General features: G+C 37.3%; 1 protein-coding gene across 2 annotated transcripts in view; it reads left to right on the top strand.

The window, feature by feature from the left end:
• Window positions 1-1,198: 1,198 nt before the first annotated feature.
• Window positions 1,199-27,294, top strand: part of NSUN3 (NOP2/Sun RNA methyltransferase 3) — a 54,597-nt gene continuing 28,501 nt past the window's right edge. Inside the window, exons 1-5 of one of the 2 annotated variants that reach the window (XM_059164408.1) lie at window positions 1,199-1,370; window positions 2,172-2,281; window positions 13,544-13,887; window positions 24,018-24,172; window positions 24,907-25,028. In XM_059164408.1, coding sequence (XP_059020391.1) covers window positions 1,359-1,370; window positions 2,172-2,281; window positions 13,544-13,887; window positions 24,018-24,172; window positions 24,907-25,028 — 743 coding nt within the window. In that variant the 5' untranslated portion in view covers window positions 1,199-1,358. The remainder of the gene's footprint in view (window positions 1,371-2,171; window positions 2,282-13,543; window positions 13,888-24,017; window positions 24,173-24,906; window positions 25,029-27,294) is intronic. The other variant, XM_059164407.1, reaches the window with a different exon arrangement.

The following is a 27,294-nucleotide window of genomic DNA, read 5'->3' as shown; positions in this document are numbered from 1 at the left end:
TCTTTCCAAGCATTACACATCCCCTTTCCCTAAAAGAAATATAGTATATATGATTTCTACTATCTCCTTAAAAGTCTTTTAAATGTCTACTTTGCAAATATACTACCATATTAATTCAATAAATGCAACATTCTGAAATGAACACAGAAAAAAATATAATCTCATGTATAGAGGCTGAAAGGTAGACTAATGACTTTTCTCTAAACAACCAACAAACTGCATGCATTTAATCACTTCAGTCCTTAATACTTTATTTTCTTTTGCACCAAATCTAAATTTATTTTTAGATTACTAGGGAAGTTGTGTAAGTAAATGTATTAAGCTTCAAATCACATTATTGGTGATATTTTTCTTTTTACGTGGTTCTAAGATTTGTACCTATGGTATATGCCTATACTGATATTTTGAGCATCAAAGGTCTCAAAATGATGATTTTCACTAAATATCAGGGACCATATCAAACACTGATTTCTTGATGAATTGTTGATTGCTATTACAAGGGAGGAATTAAAAAGTAACACTAAAAGAGAAAATAAAGTGCTGTTCCTATTAGAATGGGTGTAATATTTTCCTCAGCACATGTAACACTGCCCTTAATAAAGGTGGGTGGGAGGCTACTGTGTAGGGTCATTCTGGTCTTCAGGCATTTGGTATCAGAACGTGATGATCATAATCTTGAAGATCATGATAGTAAAAATAATACACAGCAGCAGCCAACATTCAGGCGTTTACTGTTTCCTACCCTTTGTGCTAAGTGCTTTACTGTATTTCAATTAAACATTTAACCCTCTCCGTTAAAAGAGAGATTATCCCCATTGTCCATCTCTAGGAAATACATGTCTTATTTCTTCATCATATCATCCCTATTACCCTTAGTTCTGAATATCTGAGCTAAAGGGGGGGGGGGGGATATCCAATTTGATGGATTAATTCCGTAACTAGCTTAGCCTCTGAGAACATTTTACAACAACGGTCATTATACAAAACCTAATACAAATTAACATTTTTTTTTACTGAGCCACAAGCACACAGCAGCTTCGGTTCAGTGAAACGCTTCACTTGAAGCTGCCAGCCACGCAAGGCTCCGCCCAAGGGTCAAGCTACGCCCTCGATAGTAAGCACCGCCCCCACCAGCCGGCGGCAGAAGTAACTTTGCGCTCTCGTACCTCTCGCGAGACCTACACGACTTTTGGCGAGATTTCGACAAGGAGGGCAAAGCAGTATCTCGCGGGAAGTTGAACCGGAAAAGCGAGGGATAGAAGTGCGAGCGGGTGAACCTCGCGTGTGAGGCTGTGCTTTTGGTTTCCTGGAGGTGCTGGGTCCTGTAGATCTCTTGTCTGGCATCTCGCGGCGGGATAATGTTGACCCGGGTGAGGGCTGGCACTCAGCTGGGAGCCGCTGACTGAATCCCTGTGCGGGCCGAGGTGGCGAGGGAGGGGGTCGGGAGGGGGGAACTTCGCGAGCTGTTGGCTTCCCTGGCTGCACAGTTCGAGGCTGCAGTGCGGAACGCTCGAACGCTTTCTCTGAGCGCTCTCTGCGGTTTTCTCCCAAGACTCCCCTGTGCCCCCTCGTCACTTGGTTGCAGTCCAGCCTGCCGAGCTGAATACTGCTCCGTTCAGCTTTGAGCAGAATGCAAGCTCCTCAGGGTATGAGACTCACTGCTCTATCCTGGGACCCTGGGACAGTATTACGTGGTAATACCTCGCTAAACTGGATGAGTAAATGAAATAGAATTGCAAGGAAGTTTACACAGCAAGCGAGCGACTTTCCCCCCCCCCCCCCGAAGTAGCCTTTTACTTTTAGAATAATTTTTACATTTACAAGAAAGTTGCAAAGATAATACTAATCTCTATAGGCTTTTCACTCAGTTTCCCCAAATGTTAGTACCTAGAGTCGCTTAATTTTGTTTCTTTGACGCAGCTTCTGTCAAGGCCACTAACTTTTTTTTTTTTTAACGCCACAAAGCCTTTTAACCTTTGCTTTACATAGGAGCAATAATTATTTGAAGAAACCCTCTTTTTTCATAACTACAGTGTTGTTATATTTGAGGTAATGCTTCCTTGAAAGGACTAATAATAATCATAAAACATGTTCTTAAGACAAAAGCTAGTTTGAAGTTCAATAAATTTGTATTATCAGATTGGGTCAGCAACATTTTCTTATCATCATAGCTGAAAGCAAAATCAGAGGGGAAGCTTGCAAAACAGATTTGCAGAGTTGTATTGGATCATTTTGAGAACCAGTATTCCAAAGAACTTGGAGATGCCTGGAATACAGTAAGGTTAGTATAATTCATCTCTTGATGCTTTTTGATAGAACAGGAAATAAACCCTTTTTGGGGAGAGTGGTGCTTGAGGATGAAAAATAAAGGAATGTAAATCTGGGTGCCCTTTTCCTACAGAGACTAAAGAGAAGAACTGAAGAAATAGATGGAATCGTAGGAAAATGAAAAGGGGAGAAAGAAAACTTTGTAGTACTAGTAAGGAAAAAAAATGTTAGAGCCTTGCTTTGAGCAGTTGTTTTAATCCTTGAAACAGGAATGCCCACCAATTGACAAAATTAATTATACTGTAACAGGAAAACCTTAAAACTTTTGAGGGTATTTGACTAGTTTCCGAAAATTCAGAAGATAATTAGTCTTTAAAGCTGGCACAGCTCTGTCTTATCTAGAGTCATTTTATTTGGTTATATTTCTTCCCTGTGTTTTTGGCAGGCTGTGTTTTGAACACATGTACACACACACATACACACACAAATTCTTTGAAATTATTATTGAAAACATCTTTCATGCATAGAAGTAAGTGAGGTAAGTTTGATTTCTATGCTTAGTGACTTTTGCCTTTGGTCAGAATGTTATTCCATGGGTTCTTTACATTGAGGTGTTTTTTTTTTTTTTCTTTTCCAGTTTTTATTTAAATTCTAATTAGTTAACATATACTGTCATACTCGTTTCGGGAGTAGAATTTAGTGGTTCATCACCTGCATATAAAAACCAGTGCTCAGCACAAGTGCCCTTTCTAATGCCCATGACCCATTTAGCTTCTCCCCCATTCACCTCCTTTCCAGCAACCCTCAGTCTGTTCTCTATAGTTAAGAGTCTTAATGGTTTGCTTTCCTCTCTCTCTTTTTTTTTTTCCCTTCCCTGTGTCATCTATTTTGTTTCTTAAATTCCACATACAAGTGAAATTATATGGTGTTTATCTTTCTCTGGCTGGCTGACTTTGCTAAGCATAATACATTCCAGTTCCATTACTGCAAATGGCAAGATTTCATTCTTTTTGATGACTGATATTACGTATGTATATAAGTGTACACACACACACACACCCCACATGTTCTTTATTCATCAGTCGGTGGACAGTTGGACTCTTTCCATAGTTTGGCTATTGTTGATAATGCTGTTATAAACATCAAGGTGCACATGCCCCTTCAGATCAGTATGTTTGTATCCTTTGGTTAAATTCCTAAAGTAGCGCAATTGCTGGATCATAGGGTAATTCTATTTTTAACTTTTTGAGGAACCTTCATGCTGTTTCCCAGAGTGGCTGTCCCAGTTTGTGTTCCTAACAACACTGCAAGACGGTTCCCCTTTCTCTGCATCCTTACCAGTATCTCTTGTTTCCTGAGTTGTTGATTATAGCCTCTCTGGCAGGTGTAAGGTGGTATCTCGTGGTTTTGATTTATGTTTCTCTGATGCTGAATGATGTTGAGCATCTTTCCATGTGCCTGTTGGCCATCTGTATGTCTTTGGAAAAATGTCTATTCATATCTTCTGCATTTCCTAATTGGGTTAAATGTTTTTTGGGTGTTGAGTTTGATAAGTTCTATACATATTTTGGACTTTTTATCAGATACGTCATTGGCAAATATTTTCTCCCATTCTGAAGGTTGCCTTTTAGTTTCATTGATTATTTCCTTGGCTGTTCAGAAGCTTTTTGTCTTGATGAAATTCTAATAGTTCATTTTTTTCTTTTGTTTCCCTTGCCTACATTGAGTTGTTAAATAGTATATTCCATGCCCTGTGGAATATAAAGAGCAAGACAGTCCCCATGTCCAGTTTGCCTGCAGTCTGGTGTTCATGGGGGATAAGGACGCTGGTTTTAAAACTATATGAACTATTAATTCCATAAATATCCTGATAGAAATCGACAGGAGAACCTTGTCTTATTTAACAAAGACGGAGGGTGCCAGCAAAGACCTGAGGAGAAGCCAGCCCTTAACAGGAGTTATCTTAGCAAAAAGAATTAGATAATTTAGGCGGAAAGAAGAGGGAGCACTGCTTCTGAAGCAAGGGACAAAAGCCCAGTACATACTGCTCAGGAAAAAAAAAGGTTATGTAGCTATAGACAATGGATTCAGTCATATTGTTGTTTTACTAATCTCTTTTTGGATAAACTCAGTAACGCTTTCTCACTTAAAGGACAACTTTAAGCATTTATTTTTTTTTAAACAAATGAAATATTGACTGATAATGAAGTCTGAGGTTCTGAGATAATTTTTAGGACAAATTATACTGTTTTAGAAACTTGTAAATACTGTAATATGAAAAAATAGTTCGTGGTTGTGGTTTTTATTTCGAAACTAGATTTTTAGGTTTTATTTATTTATTTTTTAAAAGATTTATTTGACAGAGACACAGCAAGAGAGGGAACACAAGCAAGAAGAGCGGGAGAGGGAGAAGCTGGCTTCCCGCTGAGCAGGGAGCCCAGTGCAGGGCTCTATCCCAGGACCCTGGGATCATGACCTGAGCCAAAGACAGACCCTTAACAACTGAGTCACCCAGGCGCCCCCCAAACTGGATTTTAAAATGGGAAGCTTCTGTCACGGAGAAAAAAGAAGAATGATAGTGGAGTGTAATAAATTCATTATGTTTTTAGTATGTAAAGTTACTCACATAGAGTAGCCAGACTACCACACATCTACTGCATGCTTATTATGTACCAGATAGTATTGGCTTTATGTGATCCTCAGAACAAAGCTCTGAGGTTTGTTTCCCATTTTTCACATGATGAAACCACATGGCGTTTAAGTAAATTCCCAAGTTTACGTAAGTGCCAGAGCAGGGATCTGTATCTAGGCTTTCTGGTTAAAGAACTTCCACTGCCTAACTCCTAATCTCACACCTGGGTGTAATTAGACATTCATGGATAATTTTTAAAAAAAATTTTTTAAAGGGATCGTGTCTTCAGATTTTATAGTAGTCTGACTACCCATACCCTGTAATGAGTTATTTTTCTATTTAATGTGCTCAGACAGATTTATAAGTTATTGTTTGACCCTAAATTAAATGAGCAGTGAACCTCAGATCCATTTAATTAGCTGTGCCTTCTGCTTCATCTACCTTTTTGTTGTGTTTTATGATGATTTAAGTTTTGCATAAATGTGCTAAATTTACCATGGGCAAAATAAAGGCTGAGCTCAAAAAGTAGCCTGAACATGGAAGATGGCATGGGGAAGTAAGAACAAGTCTATATATATATTTTTTAACTTTTATTTGGAATGTCATGCTTGCAGAGTGTATTTACTTCCAGAGAAAGGTGAGTGCATTTTTGTCTTCTACCTGGAAAGTGATTTGCTTACTTTTAGTGTCCTTTCTTATCTAAGAGATGTAGATAATGGGGAAGATTTGGTATTTACTTAAATTTTATTTTTTTGTAATAACCTTTTTTACAAGTCACCCTCTGACTAGCTCTTTAAAGTTGTTTACAATGAGTTTAAGTTTTGCTCCTCTCATTGCCTATTTATCTTTCAATGATGCCCTTTCATGGCATTACTTCCCTCACTATGCTGTCATCTCAAGCTGTGCAGTCTTCTCTAAGCTCTGTTCCATACTTCTCAGTGTTTTCTGGTAACTTCACTTAGTTTGATACTAGGCAATCTCAGAAGCATGTTATTTTCCCTTCTAAACCTATGTTGTCATTTGCCACTTGCATATTTTTTCTCACTTGTTGAAGTTATCACCATCAATATGTTTCCTCTTTTCTCCTCCAGACCTTCAAGGTAAGGAATGAACCTTAATCAAAAATAAGTCTGATATTTGCCCTCAGCTCCTGGGAGGTTATCTCTAAGCCCTTGGAATGTCCTGCCCAAGAGTGTCCTTGTTTACTTGGGGGGTTAGGCCACACTGGAAAGTCTAACTGTGATTTATGGCGGGGACTGTGGGCCATGGTATCAGCTTGGCTTCCCACCTCTGACCTCCAGAGGAGTTGGAAACTAAAGATTAGCCAGTTGATTGTATTTATGTGACCGGCCCCCAATAAAATCTAGACACCAAGCTTTTGGTGAGCCTTCCTACTTGGCGGTATTCTTACGCATGTGGTCATACACTGTTGCAGGAAAAAGTTGTGCTTGCCCGTGATTCCACTGGAAAGCACATGTGGAAGCTTCATGCTTTGAACTTCCTGTACTCTGCACTATGTATCTCTTACCTTGACTGACCTTGATATTTTGGCAGCTCCCAAACTATGGGCTGCCATACACTACTACTCTGCCTCCATCATAATCTCAACGCCCACCAGATGCTTTTGCTTCTTCCTGAGACATTTCTTCGTTTGGATTTCATTTCTACCTGCTTTATTACTGTTTAGTTAAGCTTGCATCATTACTTACTTGGCATATTGCAGTAGTCCCTTTACATAGTCTCCTGCCTTTAGTATTTATTTGATGGCTTATATGTAACCACTTTTATGACACTGTCTGTCCGGCAGTGTTCTAATCACTTTATGAATACTAACCTAATCCTCTGTACAGCCTTCTAAGATAGTTGTTACTATTTACACTTTACAGATAGGAAAACTGAGCATATGGGGGATAATTAACTTGCCTAATGGAACAGAGCTCACATTTGGAGGAGCTTTGGGAGTTTGTCTTACCCTCTGTCCTGCTGCTTTTCAGTACCATCGTATTCCATTGTGCCACTCCTGGAGTAGAAGCCTCCTCTGCCCCCCAGTGTCTGCAGTATTATGTTTGGACTAAATATCTTAGCATGACTAGACAGGATCTTTCCTCCCTTTGGGATTGTGTGTGCTATTCCCTCTGCCAGGAATGACCCTCTCCTTTTCCCCTCTGTACAGTGGTTAAAATATGCATTTAGATCCCACCTTTGCATCTGGTAGCATATGACCTAGGTAGGTTACTTAACATCTCAGCCCCTCACTATCTTTATGTGTAAAATAGGATCTAATTCATATAATTATTACAATGATTTTATATATGTGCAAATTTTAGAATATTGTTTGATATATAGTAAGCCCTCAATATGTGTTAGCATTATTTTTATTACTGTTAACTGTTTTTAACCAATTCTCCATCAACCTGACCCATATATCCTAGACAATGTGTTTCCATTGCATTTTGTTGATAACAGCTATTGTAATTCTTTCGAGATTGTGTTGTCATAATTTCATTAAGTTGTCTTTTCTGACAAGGGAGGGTCTTGAAGAACCAATATCTTAAGACTTGAGCAAGTCATCTACTTATTCAAAATTTTAGTGTTTATAAACCAAGTACTGTTCTAAGTACTGGGTATACAAAGATGGATTATATATATTCTGCCCTCTGTTGTATATGAGGGGAAGATTAATTGGAAATCTTTATTAGACACTTTTCTCCAGAGATCACGTAGTTCATGTATAGAGGGGAAAAAATACAGTCAGATTGCATTAGCAGAATCTGTGAATGAGATGGAGTAGGATGGTTGGGGAAAACAGAAATGAGCTCTCTATTTCTGTTTGTCCCTTATGTTAGCTTTACACAAATATTCAACCTTACTCTGTGCAAATCCCTATGAAGTAGTAACTTTTGGCCCCTTTGAAAGTCATAAGTTAGAAAGTACCAATTTTACTGGCCAATCTAGGCCTGTGATACTAAAATCCATCTTGGTCCTCTACCAAGTGTGCTGCTGTGCAGGGTGTGGAGTCCCACCCCTGGGAGTGTATGCACATGTCTCCTGATACAAGGGATTCCTTGTATGCAGTATTTTCACCTTAGGTTGGTCTCTACCAGAAACGCAAACCATCACTTAGGACTTCTAGTTGAGCTACTGTGAATAACAAATATGGACGTAGATTGCCTTCTATAAGCACTAAAGAAACAATGCCAAAAAAGAGTAGGAGGCAGTCAGTTCATCATTAGAATCTCTGAGGAATAAAAATGAAAGTCTTATAAACATACTTAGGTGTACTTCCATGAACTGATGGATTCATTGCTAAACCAGACTTTTAAAATGATTGAATGAGCACCCTCTAGTGGATACCAATAGCAGTAAAACGGATTTTTATTTTTATGACCATAAAAATTTAATTGGTTTTGTAATCAACAAGATTTATACCAATTGTGCTTAGCAATTCCTAGATAAAATGATTTTTTATCCTCATCATTTGATAGGAAGGTAGACTAGAGAGTAGAATAAGTACTAAGAGAAAAGAATAAAGTCACAGAAAAGTTGAATGAAAATAATAACATCAAATAACATTGTCCAAATAATACATTATACAATTTTTTCAAAGGATATGTGTGCACAGGCAAGTTATAGCAATCAACTTCCAGATTTTCAGTTTTCATATATTCTCTTTCACAAAAGTACTCTGATCCTTATGTGCCAAAGGGAGTATTTTCCTTTATCAACTAGCTTTCTTTGATCTTTCTCCCACTTTACAAAAAGAGGACATACTTTCACTATCTTGACTCTTCCACATTGCAGTTCTCCAGGGTGATAACACTTCTGCAGGTTCAGAGACTGTTGGAATGTCATTGTAAGGGTCGAAAAAATAAATGACTAATGACAACAAATACTTTGACAGGTCAAGTGGTTTCCAAGTTTTGCTTTTAGCAAAAGTAAAGGAGCTTCAGTTGAGTTGTCAACTAGCAGATCATTTAAAATATTTTTGAAGATAGATGATTAAGTGATTTGGGAATATAACTCAGAAGGAAATAGAAGTAAAAAAGAGAGACATTGCTACAGTGAAGTATATTTAATTATTACCCACTTATTTAAGTGAAGGTTTTTCTCAGCTCTTGTAAAAATACAAAACAGGAATGTAGTTGATTTTAACCCTGACTCAGTATAGCCCTCGGTAATATTCATCTCTGGATATATGGAGACCAGGGTTGGCGGGGGAGTGGTGGGAAGGGAAGTTATTTCATTGAGATCCATTTCCTAACACTTCCTTTTTATGTTTATTAATTTTCAAATCTATGATAAGTATTTTGATCAATTTTATAGTAAAAATTTTACTGATAACTGAATCCAGAAGTTACCATTTTAACACTTAGAGATTTAGGCCACAGTGAAAACAGATTTAGTATATATATATATATATATATATATATATATATATATATATATATGTGTGTGTGTGTGTGTGTGTGTGTGTGTGGTGTTTATGGCAGAGAAGTATGATAGGGTAATAAAAGATTTTGAGCACAAAAATGTATTAAAATAAAGTTATGTGGGGGACATAGTATGTAAATAGAAAAAGGAACTAAAATTTTCACCTGTTCAAGAAGATTCAGTCCATGAATTTTTAAATGGACAGTGATGGGTTTCAAAATCACTCGTATTTAGGTTCCACTGGATGCATTTTAAAAAGTGGTATAATTTATATTTGAAAATGACAATTTTTATAGCATGCTGGAAATTACATTCTTAAGTCTATGGTGAAGATTTTGATGTCAACTTAAAACATGCCAGAGGGTACATAGTTTTTTTCAAAATGATACCTGTGGAGGTACGAGCAAACATCTGTAGGTTACTGGTCTTGTGGGTCCCAGTTCTCCTGGCTGCTGAGGTACTTGAACTTCTGTCATTGAAAACCAGTAAGTGGAACAGCTTCAGACTCCTCATGAATCTTGAGAGGAGTGCCGTAGTGTGGTGTCTGGTGAGTGTCTTCTTAAGCCCTCTGATGTACACTCCCTGTATTATCTGCTGGGCTACTTGTCTATCCAGTTAGAGCTTTGGACTTGAGTAACCATTGGCCTGGGAGGCCCAGGGGCATCATCCTACCAATGCACTGGAGTGTGAGTGTGTGCGTCTTTGTGCGCATGTGCTAGGAAGAGGGGAGGTCACTGGTAGTTGGGTGGGACGGCTGTGGGTGTGGTGCTGAGACCCACATTAATATGCAGTTTTACTTTCTTAGGGGTAGGAAGCAGCATCCTGAGCAGTCCCTTCATCAAGTGGTCCCACTGCAGGTGCTCCAGGCAGCATGTATCAGGCTATTCTGATTGTTAGGAGCAGTGGGAGGCCAGGGCACTGACACTAGTCCAAGGTTGGGGTGAAAATTCTGTCTCTCCCTGTGGTATGCTGCTAGTGCTACAGTACAAAGGTCTCACACTTTAGACTTTAAAGTCAGCCAGATTTTGAATCAGGTACTTCTGCTTAATAGTGATAGAACCTTGGGTGAGTTGCCAGACTTCGAGAAGCTTCAGTTACCTAACTTCTAATATGGGGGTAATAGCTGTCCTTCACGGTAGTGATGGTTAAATAAGCTAGGTATGAAAAATGCATATTGTAAACTTATTTTATTCATTTATTTATTTTTTTAAAACCTTTTATTTATCGGACGGAGATCACAAGTAGGCAGAGAGGCAGGCAGAGGGAGAGAGGGAGAAGCAGGCTCCCCGCCGAGCAGAGAGCCCGATGTGGGGCTTGATCCCAGGACCCTGGGATCATGACCTGAGCTGAAGGCAGAGGCTTTAACCCACTGAGCCACCCAGGCGCCCCGCATATTGTAAACTTATGATTAGTAATTTTTATTATTAGGGTGAGGTGGGGTGGCTGGATTAGGTTATAGGTAGACAAGTTTCTCTGAGGAGATAAAGCCTAAACTGGCCCCTCAGCAGAGAGTAGGGGAGTCAGCTAGGTTTTAGGTGGGCCATTGTAGGTCAGCGGAAAGGTCATTATAGGCAGAGGGAGCAGTTTATCCTGAGACTGGTAAAGGCTAAAGAAAACTTATTCCAGGAAGTGCAAGGACTCAGTAAGGTTGCGTACCGGTTAGGAGGAGTCAGAAAATCTTTTTAAAGCAAGGTCTTATTTCATCCAGTTGTTAGAGAATGAGAATAATTTCTGAAGATTGCTGACTCAATCTGCCAGAAGTATGTGTATGTATGTGTTTTGTGTGTGTGTGTGTGTGTGTATTTTAAAGATTATTTATTTGAGAGAAAGCAAGGGCAGAGGAAGAGGGAGAGAGAAGCTTTAGCAGCTTCCCACGTGGGGCTTGATCTTAGGACCCTGAGATCATGACCTGAGCTGACTGAGCCACCTAGGGGCCCCAATAGGTATATGTTTTTAAATCCAATGAGGCTTTCTTCCCTAGGGTCCTTCAGTGAACTTTATCACATTATACTTGACCCATATAATCTGCCACGAGCCCCAGATTTTTTTTTTTAAGATTTTATTTATTTATTTGACACAGAAAGAGAGAGACAGCAAGAAAGGGAACACAAGCAGGGGGAGTGGGAGAGGGAGAAAGAGGCTTCCTGCCAAGTAGGGAGCTCAATGCGGGGCTCAATTCCAGGACCTGGGATCATAACCTGAGTGGAAGTCAGATGCTTAACCGACTAAGCCACCCAGGTGCCCCAGATTACTTTTAATTACCCAAATGCACTGTCCTTCATACGTCTGCCTGTGCTATTGCCTTTGTCCTTCAACTTCCCTTCTCATTTTGTCCTATGGTATTTCTCCTTATCATTCAAGATTTAACATATTGTATAAGAAACAATGTTCCTAAACTAACAATCCTTTTATATACAATAAGATTAAAAGGAAATATGCAAGAATAATAACCTGTACTAAGGGATCAAAAAGAAAATATGACTAAATGGAGAAACATTGTAGTTAGGGTTGGAAAGACTAAATACAATAAGGATGCTAATTCTCCCCAAATTTACTGCATTTAATATAATCCTAGCCAAGATGTCTGTCTATCTATCTACACAAATATTTTATAAATTATTTTAACTGACCCAACTGATGCTAACGTTCATCTGAAAGAATAAACATTCTAAAATAGCTTTGGAAATTCTGAAGAAAAAAAAAAAACAGATTTGTTCTGTCAAATATTAACCAATTGAAAGTACCCTACCATTGTAGCTAACGGGACAAGCCACTCTAATCTGTATGAATTAAATTATGTTTCTTACTATTACTTCTCTGTTATATGAGTCAGAACCCTGGGTAAATTTTCATCCTGTTAAGAGGGGAAGCTTAGGATGGACTGAAATAAAAGTTACAACCGTGACATTTGCAGATCTTCCCTTTGGGTCCATTTTAATGTTGTGGTTCCCAAAGTGTGGTTGGGAGGATTAGCAGAACCATTATCACTGGAGAACTTGCTAGAAATGCTAATTCTCAGTTCCTGCTTCCAACCTACTGTATCAGAAAATCCTGGAGTAGGACTTAGCAGTCTCTTATAGACACTTGATGCATGCTAAAGTTTGCAGAGTACATTCTTAAAAAAAGAGGTTGTCATCTTCCAGAATTCCTGAAACAGACAAACTGGGCTCCCATGATGGTGGACCATCATAGTAAGAGGCAGTAAATGAGAAAGCAGCTTCACGTGTTAGTGTCAGTTGAAATTCACCTGGCACAGTTCCAGTCGCAGGTGTTACATTTCAATCCAGCCATTTCTCACATAGTCACCTCCGGGGTGAGTAGCAGCTGGAATTTATTTAATTGACCATGGTTAATGAGGCTCCCAAATAACTCAGCTAGAAAGATCAGCTTGTAAATAAATTAAATATTTCCTGCTGTATCATACGTCAATTGATGTGAGCTTGTGACTGTTAAGAGCTCTAACTGTTGGACTAAATAAAAATTTAGGAAAGAGAATCTTCTGGTGAAGGCGGGAGGGTGGTGGGTGGGTGGTACTGTCAATCCATAAGTGATTTTTAAACCATCCTTGGTTTTGTATCATCTGAACCACTGAGTGCCTCACTAACTCTCTTACTGTAGAATTCACTGTAGTTCGTTTTCCATACTTTTGTTTCCTGAGAGGAAGACTTTAACACTCACTCCTCTAAATGCCCTTTAGAGGCATTTAGTACTAATGATAGTACTTTTCCCTCCAATAGTAATAGTCTCAGATTTTAAATTTTGTCTTTATGAAAAACACTTGTGCAAAGAATGATGGACAGTCTATTTCGATGTATTCAGAGGTATGAAAAGACCATGTGTTTTTGGCAAGATGTTCTGCAGGAAGGTACTAGGCTGAGGCAGGTAAGGCATTCCTCTCTGGTGCAGAATTTAAGGGACCCCTAAAACTCAATAATCAAGTAATACTTTAACGGGTACAGTTGATACAAAAGAAAGAAAATCCATGATGAATAAAATACCAAAGTTTTAAATAAAGTCAGGATCATGTCTGTGGTAGGTTGAACCATATTGGAACCTTTGACAAAAGGGCAAAGTCAGTGATACTTACCTTGACTCTGAAAAAAATCACAGGTAAGTGTGAAACTAGAACCCCGTTTCAATTGATTAGTAATATAAAATTGTGTTTGTATATATAATATTAATACTATATTTTTTTTCTTTTTCTGCTTCTAGGGATATACTAATATCACCATCATGCTGGCAGTATGCTATCCTTCTTAACCGATTCAATTATTCCTTTGAACTGGAAAAAGATTTACATTTAAAGGGCTATCACACACTCTTTCAAGGATCTTTACCCTACTATCCTAAATCAATGAGGTGTTACCTTAGCAGAACTCCAGATAGAATGCCTTCAGAAAGACACCAAATTGGAAATCTAAAAAAATATTATCTCCTGAATGCTGCCTCTCTTCTCCCAGTATTGGCTCTGGAATTAAGGGATGGCGAGAAGGTTCTGGATCTCTGTGCTGCTCCTGGAGGCAAATCGATAGCTCTGCTTCAGTGTGCTTATCCAGGTAGTGTGCTTTTCTTTCAGTAATTGACAACTTTTAAATACCCATGTATTTCAAAGTACTTTCAAAGTATATGGGAAGAAGTGTAAGACTGAGTTTGCAGACTTTGAAAATCTGAAAACCAGGACAGTATGTAGAATGGAAGTTTTAGCTGAGGAATCAGTGTAATTTTTTTTTTTATTTTCAGCTATGTATTTGCAGGTAATTTTGAACAAAACAATCACATTTTGTAAACATAAATCTGTTAGGTAAAATGAATCCTGATATGCCAATAACAAAGATTTTTTATTTTATTGTTGACTTTTATACTTGAGAGTCTTGTATGATATGTCATCATACTTCTAGGCAACAAAATATGCACATTCAAAGTCATTTTTTTTTTTTTTAAAGATTTTATTTATTTATTTGACAGAGAGAGATCACAAGTAGGCAGAGAGGCAGGCAGAGAGAGAGAGAGGAGGAAGCAGGCTCCCTGCTGAGCAGAGAGCCCGATGCGGGACTCGATCCCAGGACCCTGAGATCATGACCTGAGCCAAAGGCAGCGGCTTAACCCACTGAGCCACCCAGGCGCCCTCAAAGTCATTTTTTGTATCATTAGACCATAAGGTTGTAAGGCAGTTTTGTCTAATAGAAATATAATGTGAAGTACATATAAAATTTAAAATTTTTAATTACTTGTTAAAAAAAGTAGAAACGGTTGAGCTTAATTTTAGTAATAACATTGTGACCCAGTACATCCAAAATATTTCAACATGTAATCAAAATAAAAGTTATTAAAGAGACATTTTGCGTTCTTATTTTCTTACAAAGTCTTCAAAAGGGGTACGTATTATACGGCACATTTCAGTTTGGGCTAGCTGCCTTTTAAGTGCTCATAGCCACATGTAGCAAATGCGTATGATATTAGACAATGCAATTCCTTTTTTTTTTTTTTAAGATTTTATTTATTTATTGACAGAGAAGAGCATAAGGAGGGGGAGCAGCAGGCAAAGGGAGAAACAGGCTCCCTGCTGAGGAGGGAGCCCAGAGTGGGGCTTGACCGACCCTGGGATCATGACCTGAGCCAGAGGCAGATGCTTAACTGACTGAGCCATCCAGGATTCCCTGCACAATGCAATTCTAAAAGACTTTGATACGTTTTTTGGAAGTAACTTACCTTTACCATTATTAGTATAAAAATGATGAAATGTATGTAAATGTACATTTTTATATTTGTTAAAAGTAATGAGTCAAGCAATAGCATAAATTATTTTCCTAATTAGATAATAGGACTTTTTAATAAATTACTTCAGATTTCCCTGGATAAGTATTACTTATTGCTTGGTAAGATAGGGTTCAGCATCAGTTATGTCTGATTTTTGTCTGATGGTTTTTATGAATGCAGATGCTGTTTTTTATTATAGATTGTGATGGAAATGATGGGAATTATGTTATAGTGGTTTCACCAAGCTCTTTAAGTCTTGAATTATCACCCCAAATGTCCATAAATATTTTTCTTCAAGCATTATTTTAATGATCTGCTAAGTAAGCACCAGCTTTTGATTTTTTGAAGGGAAATGGTTACAAACCATCTCTGTTACTAAAGGCTACTTTGCCTAGATGTTTAATTCATTCACTTTCTTAGCCAAGGTAGCCATGTGTTTAATTGCCTTTGTTTGGTCCTTTGTAAATTTCTGTACCCTGGCACAATTTGCTGTAAAAAGATTCTGGATAAGTGGGAAGCATGCTTCTCAGTTATAAGGTTGGTGACGTGTCATTGTGAAAGGAGATGCCCTGACCGGAGGTGTGCTTTAGGAAGTGATCTGAACATTGATTTTTCTAAAACTATCCAACTTTGCTTATTATCCCTTAGAAAGTTGTTAGTATCCCTAGGGCATGCAAAGCCCAGTTTGAAGACTGCTAATTTATATCTTCCTTTGAGAGCACTCCCTGTTGAAATAGATTTCATAAACTTTTTTGACAGCTGTGAATCCAGTAGTATTAGGCGTTGGTACAAATATATCCGTTAACTACGTATTTAGGAGGAAACATAATGTGTGTTTTAGAGTTGTTATTAAAACTCTGTTATTGAAGCTTGCTGTATTTTTTAATGTAAGAAATCAGAACAAAAGGTAATTTTATAAGGTTATTTTTATTATTTTTATATTTGAGCTGAAGATTTATGGAATCATGTGATAAGGAGTATTTTTACTTTCTTTTTTTGTGTTCTTTGGCAGTATTCTTATTGTCTGTTATCAATTTTGAATAGAGAATTTTTAGTATTGTAAAAAATGGAAGAGAAATATGAAATTTGGGTACCATGTTAAAGAGAGCATTTTAATTCTAAATTATCCTTATTAATAGGCTGTATTTCACATGCTTATGATAGGGAAGCTGATTTGATTAGGAATACAAATGCAAACTGATATATCCTAGGAGTTTGAATTGGAGAAGAATCTTACTGTTCTTACATCAAGGGCAATGAACTATAGGCACTGTTCCAAATAAAGAAGCTTTTCATTAAGTAGTACTGATGATAATGGTTTGGTAAGAAGTACAGATGCCTTCATGCTGATGCTCAAAGCCCAAATTAGGTTAGCTACACTGCTTGAATTTGGAATGCGGAAGCAATACTAAAATAAGCTTTTAAAAACAAAACCTAAAATGATGGCTGCAACTAAATGTGCATTTATACAACAAATTTCTTTAGATTACTACTGGCCTTTATTCTGGGCCAAGAGGCTCACAGCTTTAAATGATTAAAAAGCTCATATTTTAGGATGATTAAATTAGTTTATTTCTCTTTTGGTCCAGCTGCTCCCACCTGTTGACACAGTGACAGATTATCCATTTTTTTGTTTTTGTTTTTGTTTTTGTCAATACGGCCTTTGTTAGCCTAATATGTGCCAGAGACTGTATTAATCACATTGAGTAAATCTGTGTTTTCAAACATTTTTTAGTAGTCTTTGCTTCCAGCGTCTTATGCTGTATTTCTATATATACATGTTTCTGAAGTCCTAGGGCTCTGAAGAACACAGTGTGAGTAACATGGTGTATAGATCTTCTTTAACTCTGCAGCACCATTTAGTTGGGCATTATTATGCCCACTTTAAAGATGAAATCAAGTAGCAGAGGTGGGATCTCAACTCAGGTTTTCAGGCATGTGCACTTGACTCTGTTTTGAGGTCTCCTAATGTTACTCAACTGCTGACTTTTCCAGCAACCGCTCCGTTAGACAGCTTCTTGAGAATAGGGGTGACAAGCACCATGCCCAGTCTATAACAAGTACTTAGTAAACCAGAATCTTGAAGTGGTTGTATTCTCAAGTGTATTTTAATCTGTTGTCAAACATGTTCTAACAAATTTGTTGTTAAGTTTGTTGTGAAGTTGTAACATTGCTTCCAGACATCCGAAGAACCTTACAATTAGCTTTCGTATCACTTCTAATATATGGACAATACCATTACTCTAGTTTTTACATTGAGAGGGACATATAATTCCTCTGATAATCAGGATTATGGCTTATGGCTCCAAGGAATAATTAACAGAACTGAAAATAGGCATAATTTTTTTTTCCAAGTTAGTTGCATCAGAGTAAATTAATGAATGAAACTAGCAGCCCAGTTTCTTTCCATGGACCAAAGGCTGCCTTAAACAGATGGATGTAAAGCCTCAATGACTTAAGTATTTTTTTTTTTTTTTAATTCATCCCCTTTCCTGTCTAGATGAATAAAATACCAAGATTTGGCTTATCTTTGACAATTTAAACATGAAGTTAATTCTGTTTCAATGTAGAAAGTCTTAGTATATATATGAAACTTGAGTTGTGATGTCTTATATTACATATTTTAAAAAGTTTAACTAATCTAAGACAATTTCAAATAAAATCTACATCTAGGGCAAACAATGTAACATAAAGCTATGTTTTAAGTAAGAGAGTTCTTTTAAAATGCTGAATTAAGGGGCACCTGGGTGGCTCAGAGGGTTAAGCCTCTGCCTTCGGCTCAGGTCATGATCTCAGAGTCCTGGGATCGAGTCCCACATCGGGCTCTCTGCTCAGTGGGGAGCCTGCTTCCTCCTCTCTCTCTCTCTGCCTGCCTCTCTACCTGCTTGTGATCTCTGTCTGTCAAATAAAGAAATAAAATCTTTAAAAAAAATAAAAAAAATAAAATGCTGAATTAAGAATCTAGACTGAAGTTAAAAATCTTGACTAAATTTAATGAAAAGCTGACTTGATTTTCACTTTTAATAGTTTAAATATTCTTATGATGCCGTGTTTCAGATCAACTCAGCCACATTAGAGAGCACATACTATGTGTGCAAGGCTTTGGATCGTAGGTATGGAGCTGTGAAAAATGCATAAATAACTAAGACTTTGGATTCTTATAGAATGACAGACTAGCTCTTTTAACCAACTCCTGGTGAAAACAACTCTTGCTGAAAACAACTAACAAATGTAGCATATAGTATTAAAAACAATCTTTTTAAATGCATTGGTGATCTCCAAATACTCACTGACCAAAATCTAAGAGATAATGGGAACCCAGAAGATCAGTTGAGCATCAAAGCTAGCTTTTCACTTATGGAGCATTTGCTTAACCTGAAAAAGTTGAATGTTGATATTCATTGCTTCATGAAAATATGCAAATAAAAGACAAAGCCAGAGCTTGCCCAAGAGAACATCTGCTAGGAGGTTAACTTACAGAAAGCTGAGATTCCAAAATGGTATACCTTCCATGTAAGGTAAACTAAGAAGAAATTGTCCTATCCCAAGGGACTGAAAAAGGAAACTGTCTGTTTTCAACTTTGATAATGGAGGAGGAATAGAAATAACCTCCAAAATTGTGTAAGCACAGCTAAGCCAGTGTAGACCATTATGGTGAAGTTGCAGAACATTGAAAAAGAGATCTTAATAGCAGCCCGAGAGGACAGATGGTTTACCTTCAAAAGACAGCAGACTGAGGATTGACCTTTGAAAGTAACAATGGAAACTAGCATTCAGAGGAACAATGTCCTGAGAAAAGAGGACTATAAATCCAGAAATATATTCACCAAAATATCCCTGAAGAACAAAAGTGAAATGACATTTTTTTTTAGAGAGATAGAGTATAAGTTTGTCACCAATGATTCTGAAAGATGTGCTTCAGGAAAAAGGAAAGCCATTGTAGATGGATGATAAGGTAATAAGAAGAAATGAAGAACAAAAAAGATGGGCAATATATAGGTAAAATCTATAAGTCATTGACTAGAGAAGACAATGATGATAATATTTTGTGTAGTTAAAAAATGTAAGCCCAAATAAAACCCAAATATATAGTAACAGCATCTAGTTTGGGAGGGAGAATTAAAAGATTATTACATCTTTTAGGAAAAACAGATTGACTAACTTTATATTTTTTTTTTACATAAGCATGCATGTTAAAATTTTTAAGTTTACCAGTAAAATAGTGGAAATGGAATATAATATTTAAACCAGAAAAAGGGAGAAGTAGAGTGAAAAATAATTAAGACATGGGTCTTTCCTAGTATCTGATGGGGACAAGGTGTGACTTTGGGGAGGTCTCTTGGCCCCAGTTTATGTTCCACCACAGATGTCTTTGGCTTCACCTTTACTCCCATTCCTTACTTAAAGGCTTGAGACCTTTGAATTGTTTCCAGACTGGAGAAACCCTAAAAAAGATCCATGCTGTTCCTGCAGTTTTACGCTAATAGGGTTAACTGCTGTCACAAATTGAGCAGCCTCCAGATGGCTGCCTGCTGACAAGCAAAAATCACCACACCTGAGTGGTTGCTATAACTGGCCTTGAGACTCTCTGGCTTGTTTGTAGGGGCCAGATAGCACAATCCTGAAGTGTGTGGGAGTTACCAACTCTTGGAATGGACTTTGACCAACAAGAAGCAGAAGACAGGAAGATGACAGCAGATTAATTGTTCTCCCTCCTTATTCCACTAAACCCCATAGTTTCTTCTAAGGCTCATCAATTTCAGATGAGAGATGGACCAGTGCTGTAGCCCGCTTGATTACAAACTCTTTTATATTTATGCTTTGTCTTTGTATGATTTCCTTTTTTCTTTCACTCTAGTTTCCCTGTGGTTGTAGCCCCTCCAAAACATTAACTTTTGCCTTCAGTCATTTTCTAGTGATCTCTGGCTTTTAGACAATTGTCCATAACCTACATTAGCAGATCCTCCAGAAGTCCCTGAAATAAACATGTAAACTAAATTTAAAAAGAGTATACTACCTGTATAAATGCAACTTTAAGGTGATTTCTTACTCCTTTCTCCCCACTAACAAAATTGATGCCGTCTCCTGAGCACTTTCCGTATAGAAATTGCGGTGTGGTGGTAGTAGAAAGGGTAAGCAGTGCAAGCGAACACCACTCATGAGGCAAAATATGGTTAAGTACTATGGAAGAGGTTTGAAGTATGTATGAGAAGTGGAAAGTCAGTCAAATTTGGTGGAGCACAGAGTATGTTGGTAAAACAGTGGGAGGTTAAAATTAAAAGGTTGTCTTAAGGTCTCATTATCACAGACCTTGAAATAAATCAGTAGTTTGAACTTTAATGGATGATGGGAAATCTTTAAATGTTTTTAATCATGGTGTGACAATCAGAACAACTCTATGTATAGATACACATATAGAGAGATATAGGGTCTCAAAAATATTTCCGCCTCTACATTAGAATTTCACTTTCATGTAGTTTTCTAGCTTTGTTTCCCTGGAACCTAACAGATTGTTACTACATTTCCAGGCAATATTCATGATAAAAAAAAAAAAAAGACCCTGGGGCGCCTGGGTGGCTCAGTGGGTTAAGCCTCTGCCTTCCACTCAGGTCATGATCTCAGGGTTCTGGGATCCAGTCTCGCATCGGGCTCTCTGCTCGGCAGGGAGCCTTCCTCCTCTCTCTCTCTGCTTGCCTCTCTGCCTACTTGTGATCTCTCTCTGTCAAATAAATAAAATCTTAAAAAAAAAAAAAAAGAGAGAGAGGGAGACCCTGATGGGTAAAATGCAAGTGCCCTGGGGGAAAGAATAAATAAGTCCCAGAGACCCGATAGGGATTCCCTGATTGGGTCTCTCTGAGTGCATTGATGCTTGTTACTGGGCAGTCCTCTTGTAACTGAGCATCCCTCATGGGGATCCTGGAAGCTGTGCCCCTGGAGTAGTTAGAAGAGATGTTGTCTCCTGTGGCATATGCAGCTTTTAAGCCAGGACAGCTCCTACACCAATATAAATCTTTTCTTCTTGCACTAAATTACCAGCTTACCAAAGTACAAGGTCTTCGTGAAAGAGGAATGTCTTACTCTGCCCTCTTGGCAAGCTGTGGTTTCTGTCCTTTGTGGGATGATGCTGAACATGGCCTGCATAAATGTTGAGCTGAATCAGACTTGAAAATCTAATGGTTGAAAGACTACCTTAAATAAGACCAGAAAAACCTAGAAATTATAAAAGTGGTATGTTTGACTTTTAAAAAATTGTGAAACTGAAGAAATAAAAAACATAAATTCAGAAGACAATATAAGAAACATTTGCAGATCAGAAGGCAGAGAAAGAGATAATATCTGTATAATGAAAATATGTCTTACCTGTTAGTAAGAAAAATATAAATAGTGGAGCAGGAAAAAAACAAAAAACGAAGGATAAGAATAGGCACTTACAGGGACGCCTGGGTGGCTCAGTGGGTTAAGCCTCTGCCTTCAGCTCAGGTCATGATCCCAGAGTCCTGGGACTGAGTCCGGTATTGGGCTCTCTGCTCAGCAGGGAGCCTACTTCCCCCCCCCCCCGACCCCGCCTGCCTCTCTGCCTACTTGTGATCTCTCTGTCAAATAAATAAATAAAATCGTAAAAAAAAAAAAAAAAGATAGGCATTTACAGAAAAGCAAAACCAAATGGCAAATAGAAAATGAAAAAATTATACTACAACATCACATCCCATTAACACTTCTTGGGGGAGTTTGGTGGAGGGACAGGGTGATATTTACTAAAAGTAAAAATTCCCCTTCCCTAACCTTTCCACACCTCTGGAACTGTCTCATAAAAATAAAAATTTTGAAAGGACAACTGTAGAAGGATGTTTATTAAATTTTATTATTAATTTTTTTTGTTTATTGAATTTTACTAGTGATAACAATGTGAATGCCCCATGATTGGTAATGGATAAATAAAGGATGATATATCTATTTCATATACTATTTAGCAGCCTTTAAAATTATTTATATTCCTACCAGTTGACTTGGTGGTTTTTTTTTTTAAAGTATTGGCATACATAGAGAAGTCATATATATAAATGTGTGGGTTGATAATATAAGTTCCTTTTGTTGGGGTAGTTGGGCAGTTGATGGAGAGGGTAGATGAAGAATGTGACGAAAAAAATGACAATATGAAAATATTATATAATTTCACTTATCAGTTTTATATGGGTATACAAAAAAGAGATGTGATATGGTATGATTATTAAATGGCTATCTGAACACTGGGTTTGAGGTAGTTTTTGATCTTTATACTTCTGTGCATTCAAAAATATGCTTGTATTTATTTATTTATTAAAGATTTTATTTATTTGTTTGTCAGAGAGCACAAGCAGGCAGAGTGGCAGGCAGAGGCAGAGAGAGAAGTAGGCTCCCTGCTGAGCAAGGAGCCTGATGTGGGACTCCATCCCAGGACCCTGGGATCATGACCTGAGCCGACGGCAGCGGCTTAACCAACTGAGCCACACAGGCATCCCCAAAACTGTGCTTGTATTTATATATTATATAATTTATATTATATAATAAATACATATAAATATTTATAAAAATATACACATATACTTAAATAAAGGAAAGACAAAATAACTTTCATTAGGGAATGAACCATTTTGCTAGGTGTCTTTGTACTGAGAAGCAGTATAGGGGAGGTAGCCAGTGTAGGGGAGATAAAGTTTCTCTTCCATCCTCTAGGATTTTTCATTGGGACTGACAAAAAAGGTTTGTAGAAGTAAGGCATACAAATTTTATTTAATAAAATTTTACATGTACATGGGTGTTGCCATAGGAAAATGGAAGATCCATGAAAGTGGCTAATCATAAGTGCTTATGCAGTAGGTTGAACACAGAGTGCCAGTTTTGGAAAACGTTGGGAGGGAGAAGACAGGAAGGATTTTTTAGCAAGATCTGTACAGATTTCTTTTGGCCCAGATGCCCCAACTCTGGTGATAAGAATAGTTCTTCCCTTCTGATATAGAGAGAATATTTTTCGTATGGGATTTCATCTCCTTTTAGGAAGAAAAAGGGAGGTAAAAATGCCCTTCCTGCTATGCTATTATTCAAGTGCCTTGAATTCAAAATAATCAACATGCCAAAGTGGCATATTTTGGAGAGGCATGTTCTGAATCCTTTCACTAGTACAATCTCCATTTTACAAATAAGGGAACTGAGACTTTTTTTAATGAGGTCATGAACATTTTTTTAAATTTAAATTCAATTAACATATAGTGTATTATTAGTGACAAAGGTGGAGTTCAGTGATTTCATCAACACCTAGTACTCATTATATCATGTACCCTCTTTAATGCCCACCACCTTTTTACCCCATCCCCACCTCTGTCCCCTTCAGCAACCCTCAGTTTGGGAAACAGACTCTCAAGGAAAGCTGAGTAACTTCCCCAGAATCTGATAGTTCATAATTTGAGCCCGTGTCTTACCATAGAGCTAGTAGCTCTACATGCTTTCTTCCATATATTGCATAACTTTTATTTAAAATGAAAGTTTTCTGTCCTGGAAAGACATATATTTGGATATAGATAGATAGATAGATAGATAGATGATAGATAGATATGGATATATAACAGAATATATCATTTACTCTTAAGAGCTTTAGAGAGAACTGTATTTGAGGTATTGATTGTATAGCATATCTTTAGGAATCCATAATTAAATCTGAATGAGTAAATGGTCAGCGCTGCTAACAGGCTGTGTAGACAGGACTATTGTGAATGTTTTGTATGTGTGTATATTGCTGTTTTTAAAACCTTAGACAATCATAGTATTTACCTCTGTGCCCTATATCTGCATAATTATGATGAATTGATATCATTCTGAAATTTATTTGATTAATAGTAGGAATTTAACAATTCCATTGCATTCATTTTAAAACTTTTTAACCCTTTGTATTTAGGTTATCTTCACTGTAATGAACATGATAGTCTGAGATTGAGGTGGCTGAGGCAGACATTAGAATCTTTCATCCCACAGCCTTTGGTAAATGTAATTAAAGTGTCTGAATTGGATGGCAGAGAAATGGGAGATGCCCAGCCTGAAATGTTTGACAAGGTACAGTTATTACATTGTGACAAACCGATGTGCTCCCAGTGATACCACTGTTATTTTGCTTTGTTGTTGTTGTTTTCCATTTGCTTCCAGACATAGCCTGATAGAATTTCTCAGTACTCTGGGAAATTTTGATAAAGTGAACAAGGAAGCAGTTTTCATTTGATGGTCAGCATGGTTCAAAGGAAGTGGTAACACTGGGCTTGGGGATTATTGAATGTTTTTATTTCCAGGTGCCTCAAAGATACTCAGGAAAAGATCAGATATTATTTGGGTCAGTGCACAAACCTGTACGCTATATTGCTTTAATTTGGTAACATTTCATATCAGAGTATGACAATTGAAGAAAAACATTTCATCAAATCAAAACTGAAATATTAGTTCTCAAAAATAAATGCTGAGAATTCAGAAATATAGTAATGTTTGTTTAAAACAAGTAACTTGTAAAAGTTATTGCTATAGCCATCAAGAATATGAAATACGAGTAGATAATAGTAGACTTTTAGTCCTCCTATTCCCTCTCCCCACCAAAGCAAAAACAAACACTGAAAGGACACGAGAAATTTTCCTGTAAAGTACTAGTGAAGAAATGTCATAAAGAATTTACCATAATATATTTTTGGTTTTAAAAGAAATGTCTTTGTTAGCTGTTTTTTGTCATATTTTACATAGATTCTCCATGTATTTTGACTATATTCTCAATGCATGTGTGCATTATATATCCTTTTTTTCTCTAGGTGTTAGTTGATGCTCCCTGTTCAAATGATCGAAGTTGGTTGTTCTCTTCTGATTCTCAGAAGGCAACCTGGAGGATAAGCCAAAGGAGGAATTTGCCCATTCTGCAGCTAGAACTATTAAGGTGAGGGGTATTAAAACAAAAGTTATTCTGGTTTCTAATGTAATTTAAGTTGGCATGAAAAATCATGACACAGAGGATTCCCCAAATGGAAATTGGGGAATTGTTGGTAATTATTCCTCCAAAGGCTGTATTCAGAAAATTCTTAACCTTTTTCCTTCCAGCTCTCATGCTGTAAGGCGCCATTGCCCCCCCACCCCCTCAGTGAAATGTAATATTGCTATGCATTGTTTTTTAAAGGCCACGTATGATTTTATTGTGGTTTAAAGTTGTTTGCAAATCAGGACCATCTCAAACCTAGGGGTCAGCACACTATTCTTTCACCAGAACCGGAACAGCCCCCCATAATAGTAGCTTTGGACTAGGATGTATTTTTTTTTTATAACAGATACATTGTTCTGGATGAGTCAGCCTCCTAGGAAGTTGTGGTTTATTGTTGACATTTACCGTCCCTTGAAGAATTTTCTAGAAGCATGTGTCCACCAAAAGATACTTGGTTTTCTTCCAAATAGAGGCTTTTGGGGACATTCGTACTGGTTTCAAAAGAGTTTTCTAGTTATACCCTACTTGCAGGTAATTCCTATTCAATGCAGAACAAAAATTCTCTGGAATATTTAAAATATAATTTAATGACGTAATACCACTTGGATTATTAACTTTTGCATGTTGCATAGATCCTGCTATGATTTCTTTCTCACCTGAACTTTCTTGATTTGGCTTCTTAATTATTCCGTCAACTCTGGGCCTTGCCATTGTTATACCTTATACCTTATAACAGTAAGTTTTATGACTGCTTTATAGCGTTGTGACCTCTGATTTTTTTTTTTAAACTGTGATTAAGGAACCAAGCTTTCTGAAAATATCATTTTTCCTTCTCTTTCATGAAGAATCATCTCTTCACTTCTTTTTCTTCCTGTACATTACCAAGCTTTTTGTGTTTTATATTCTATTGCTTTTCCTCCCATCTATGCTCAGTTCATTGTAATCTGTTTTCTGTTCCCCTTATTCTTCCAAATTTATGCTTGTTAAGGCTACTAAAGATACATTAAATTTACAAATATTTTTCAGTTTTAACTTTACTTGATCTCTTAATAGTATTTTAAAAATGTATCTTATTATATAGCTGTTACATGGAAACATTTTCATTGTAAAGAACTCAAATAATGAAAATGAAGCAAAAGGCCCCTTGGCCATGGACCCAACCAACTACCAGCTTCCTTTACTGAGCTAACTATTGCACTAGTTTGGTGTACTCTTCCAGATTTTTCCTCTAGTTGTTTTTACAGTTATATGTGCATGGAGAAATACGTTTTAAAAATAACTGCTATCATTGTGTATATATTGTTCTGAAACTTATACTTGATTTTTCTTAGTTTTTTCCTTACAGATCTGCTTTGTTCTCTTCCACTTTTGTGAAATGTTAAATAAGATCAGTCTATTATATTCTATTTAATCCTCTATTTTTTGGATACATTTATTCTCCCCCCACCCCGCTTTTTTTTACTTAAACAAACCATCCTTTATTTTGTCTCATTGGACATGATACTAGCATTTTTCTTGATTAAATATCAAAAAAGTAGAAACAAGGATCAAACATTTTAGATGTATTGAATTGTTCTCTAAAATAGCTATACCAGGGACTCCTGAGTGGCTGTCAGGGACACGTCTACCTTAGGCTTAGGTTCTGGGATCAAGTACAGCATCAGGCTCCTTGCTCAGTGGGGACCCTGCTTCTCCTCCTGCCTGCTGCTCTCCCTGCTTGTGCTCTCCCTCTCTGACAAATAAATAAAATCTTTAAAAATAAATAAAATAGCTATACCAGTTTATACTTTCTATTTCATTTCTATTTCTATTGCATTTGACCCTATTTACTGCATGTTCCCTCTTCTTCTTCTTCTTCTTTTTTTTTTTTTTTTTAAGATTTATTTATTTTTGATAGGGACAGAGGGAGAGCGAGAAAGAGGGTCTTAAAGCAGACTCTGCGCTAACCATGGAGCCCTGCACTAAGCATGGAGCCCTGCGCAGCTTGATCTCACGACCTTGAGATCATAGCCTGAGCTGAAATCAAGAATCGGAGACTTAACCAGCTGTGTCACTCAGGCATCTCTGCTTGTTCCCTCTTATAGTATTCTCTTCCCTTGATTTTTGTGATGATACGCTTTCCTGGTTTTATTCCTACTTACTTTTTTTTAACCTACCCTTAACCATCGCATTTATTACTCATTGCATAGTTACTCGGTTTCCTTAGGCTGCTAAGGTTGGCTCTCTA

The sequence above is a fragment of the Mustela lutreola genome, chromosome 2, assembly GCF_030435805.1.
Source record: "Mustela lutreola isolate mMusLut2 chromosome 2, mMusLut2.pri, whole genome shotgun sequence".
NCBI classification, from domain to species: Eukaryota; Metazoa; Chordata; class Mammalia; order Carnivora; family Mustelidae; genus Mustela; species Mustela lutreola.
The sequence above is the reverse complement of the archived record's forward strand: the minus strand, read 5'-3'. Positions and strand labels throughout refer to the sequence as shown.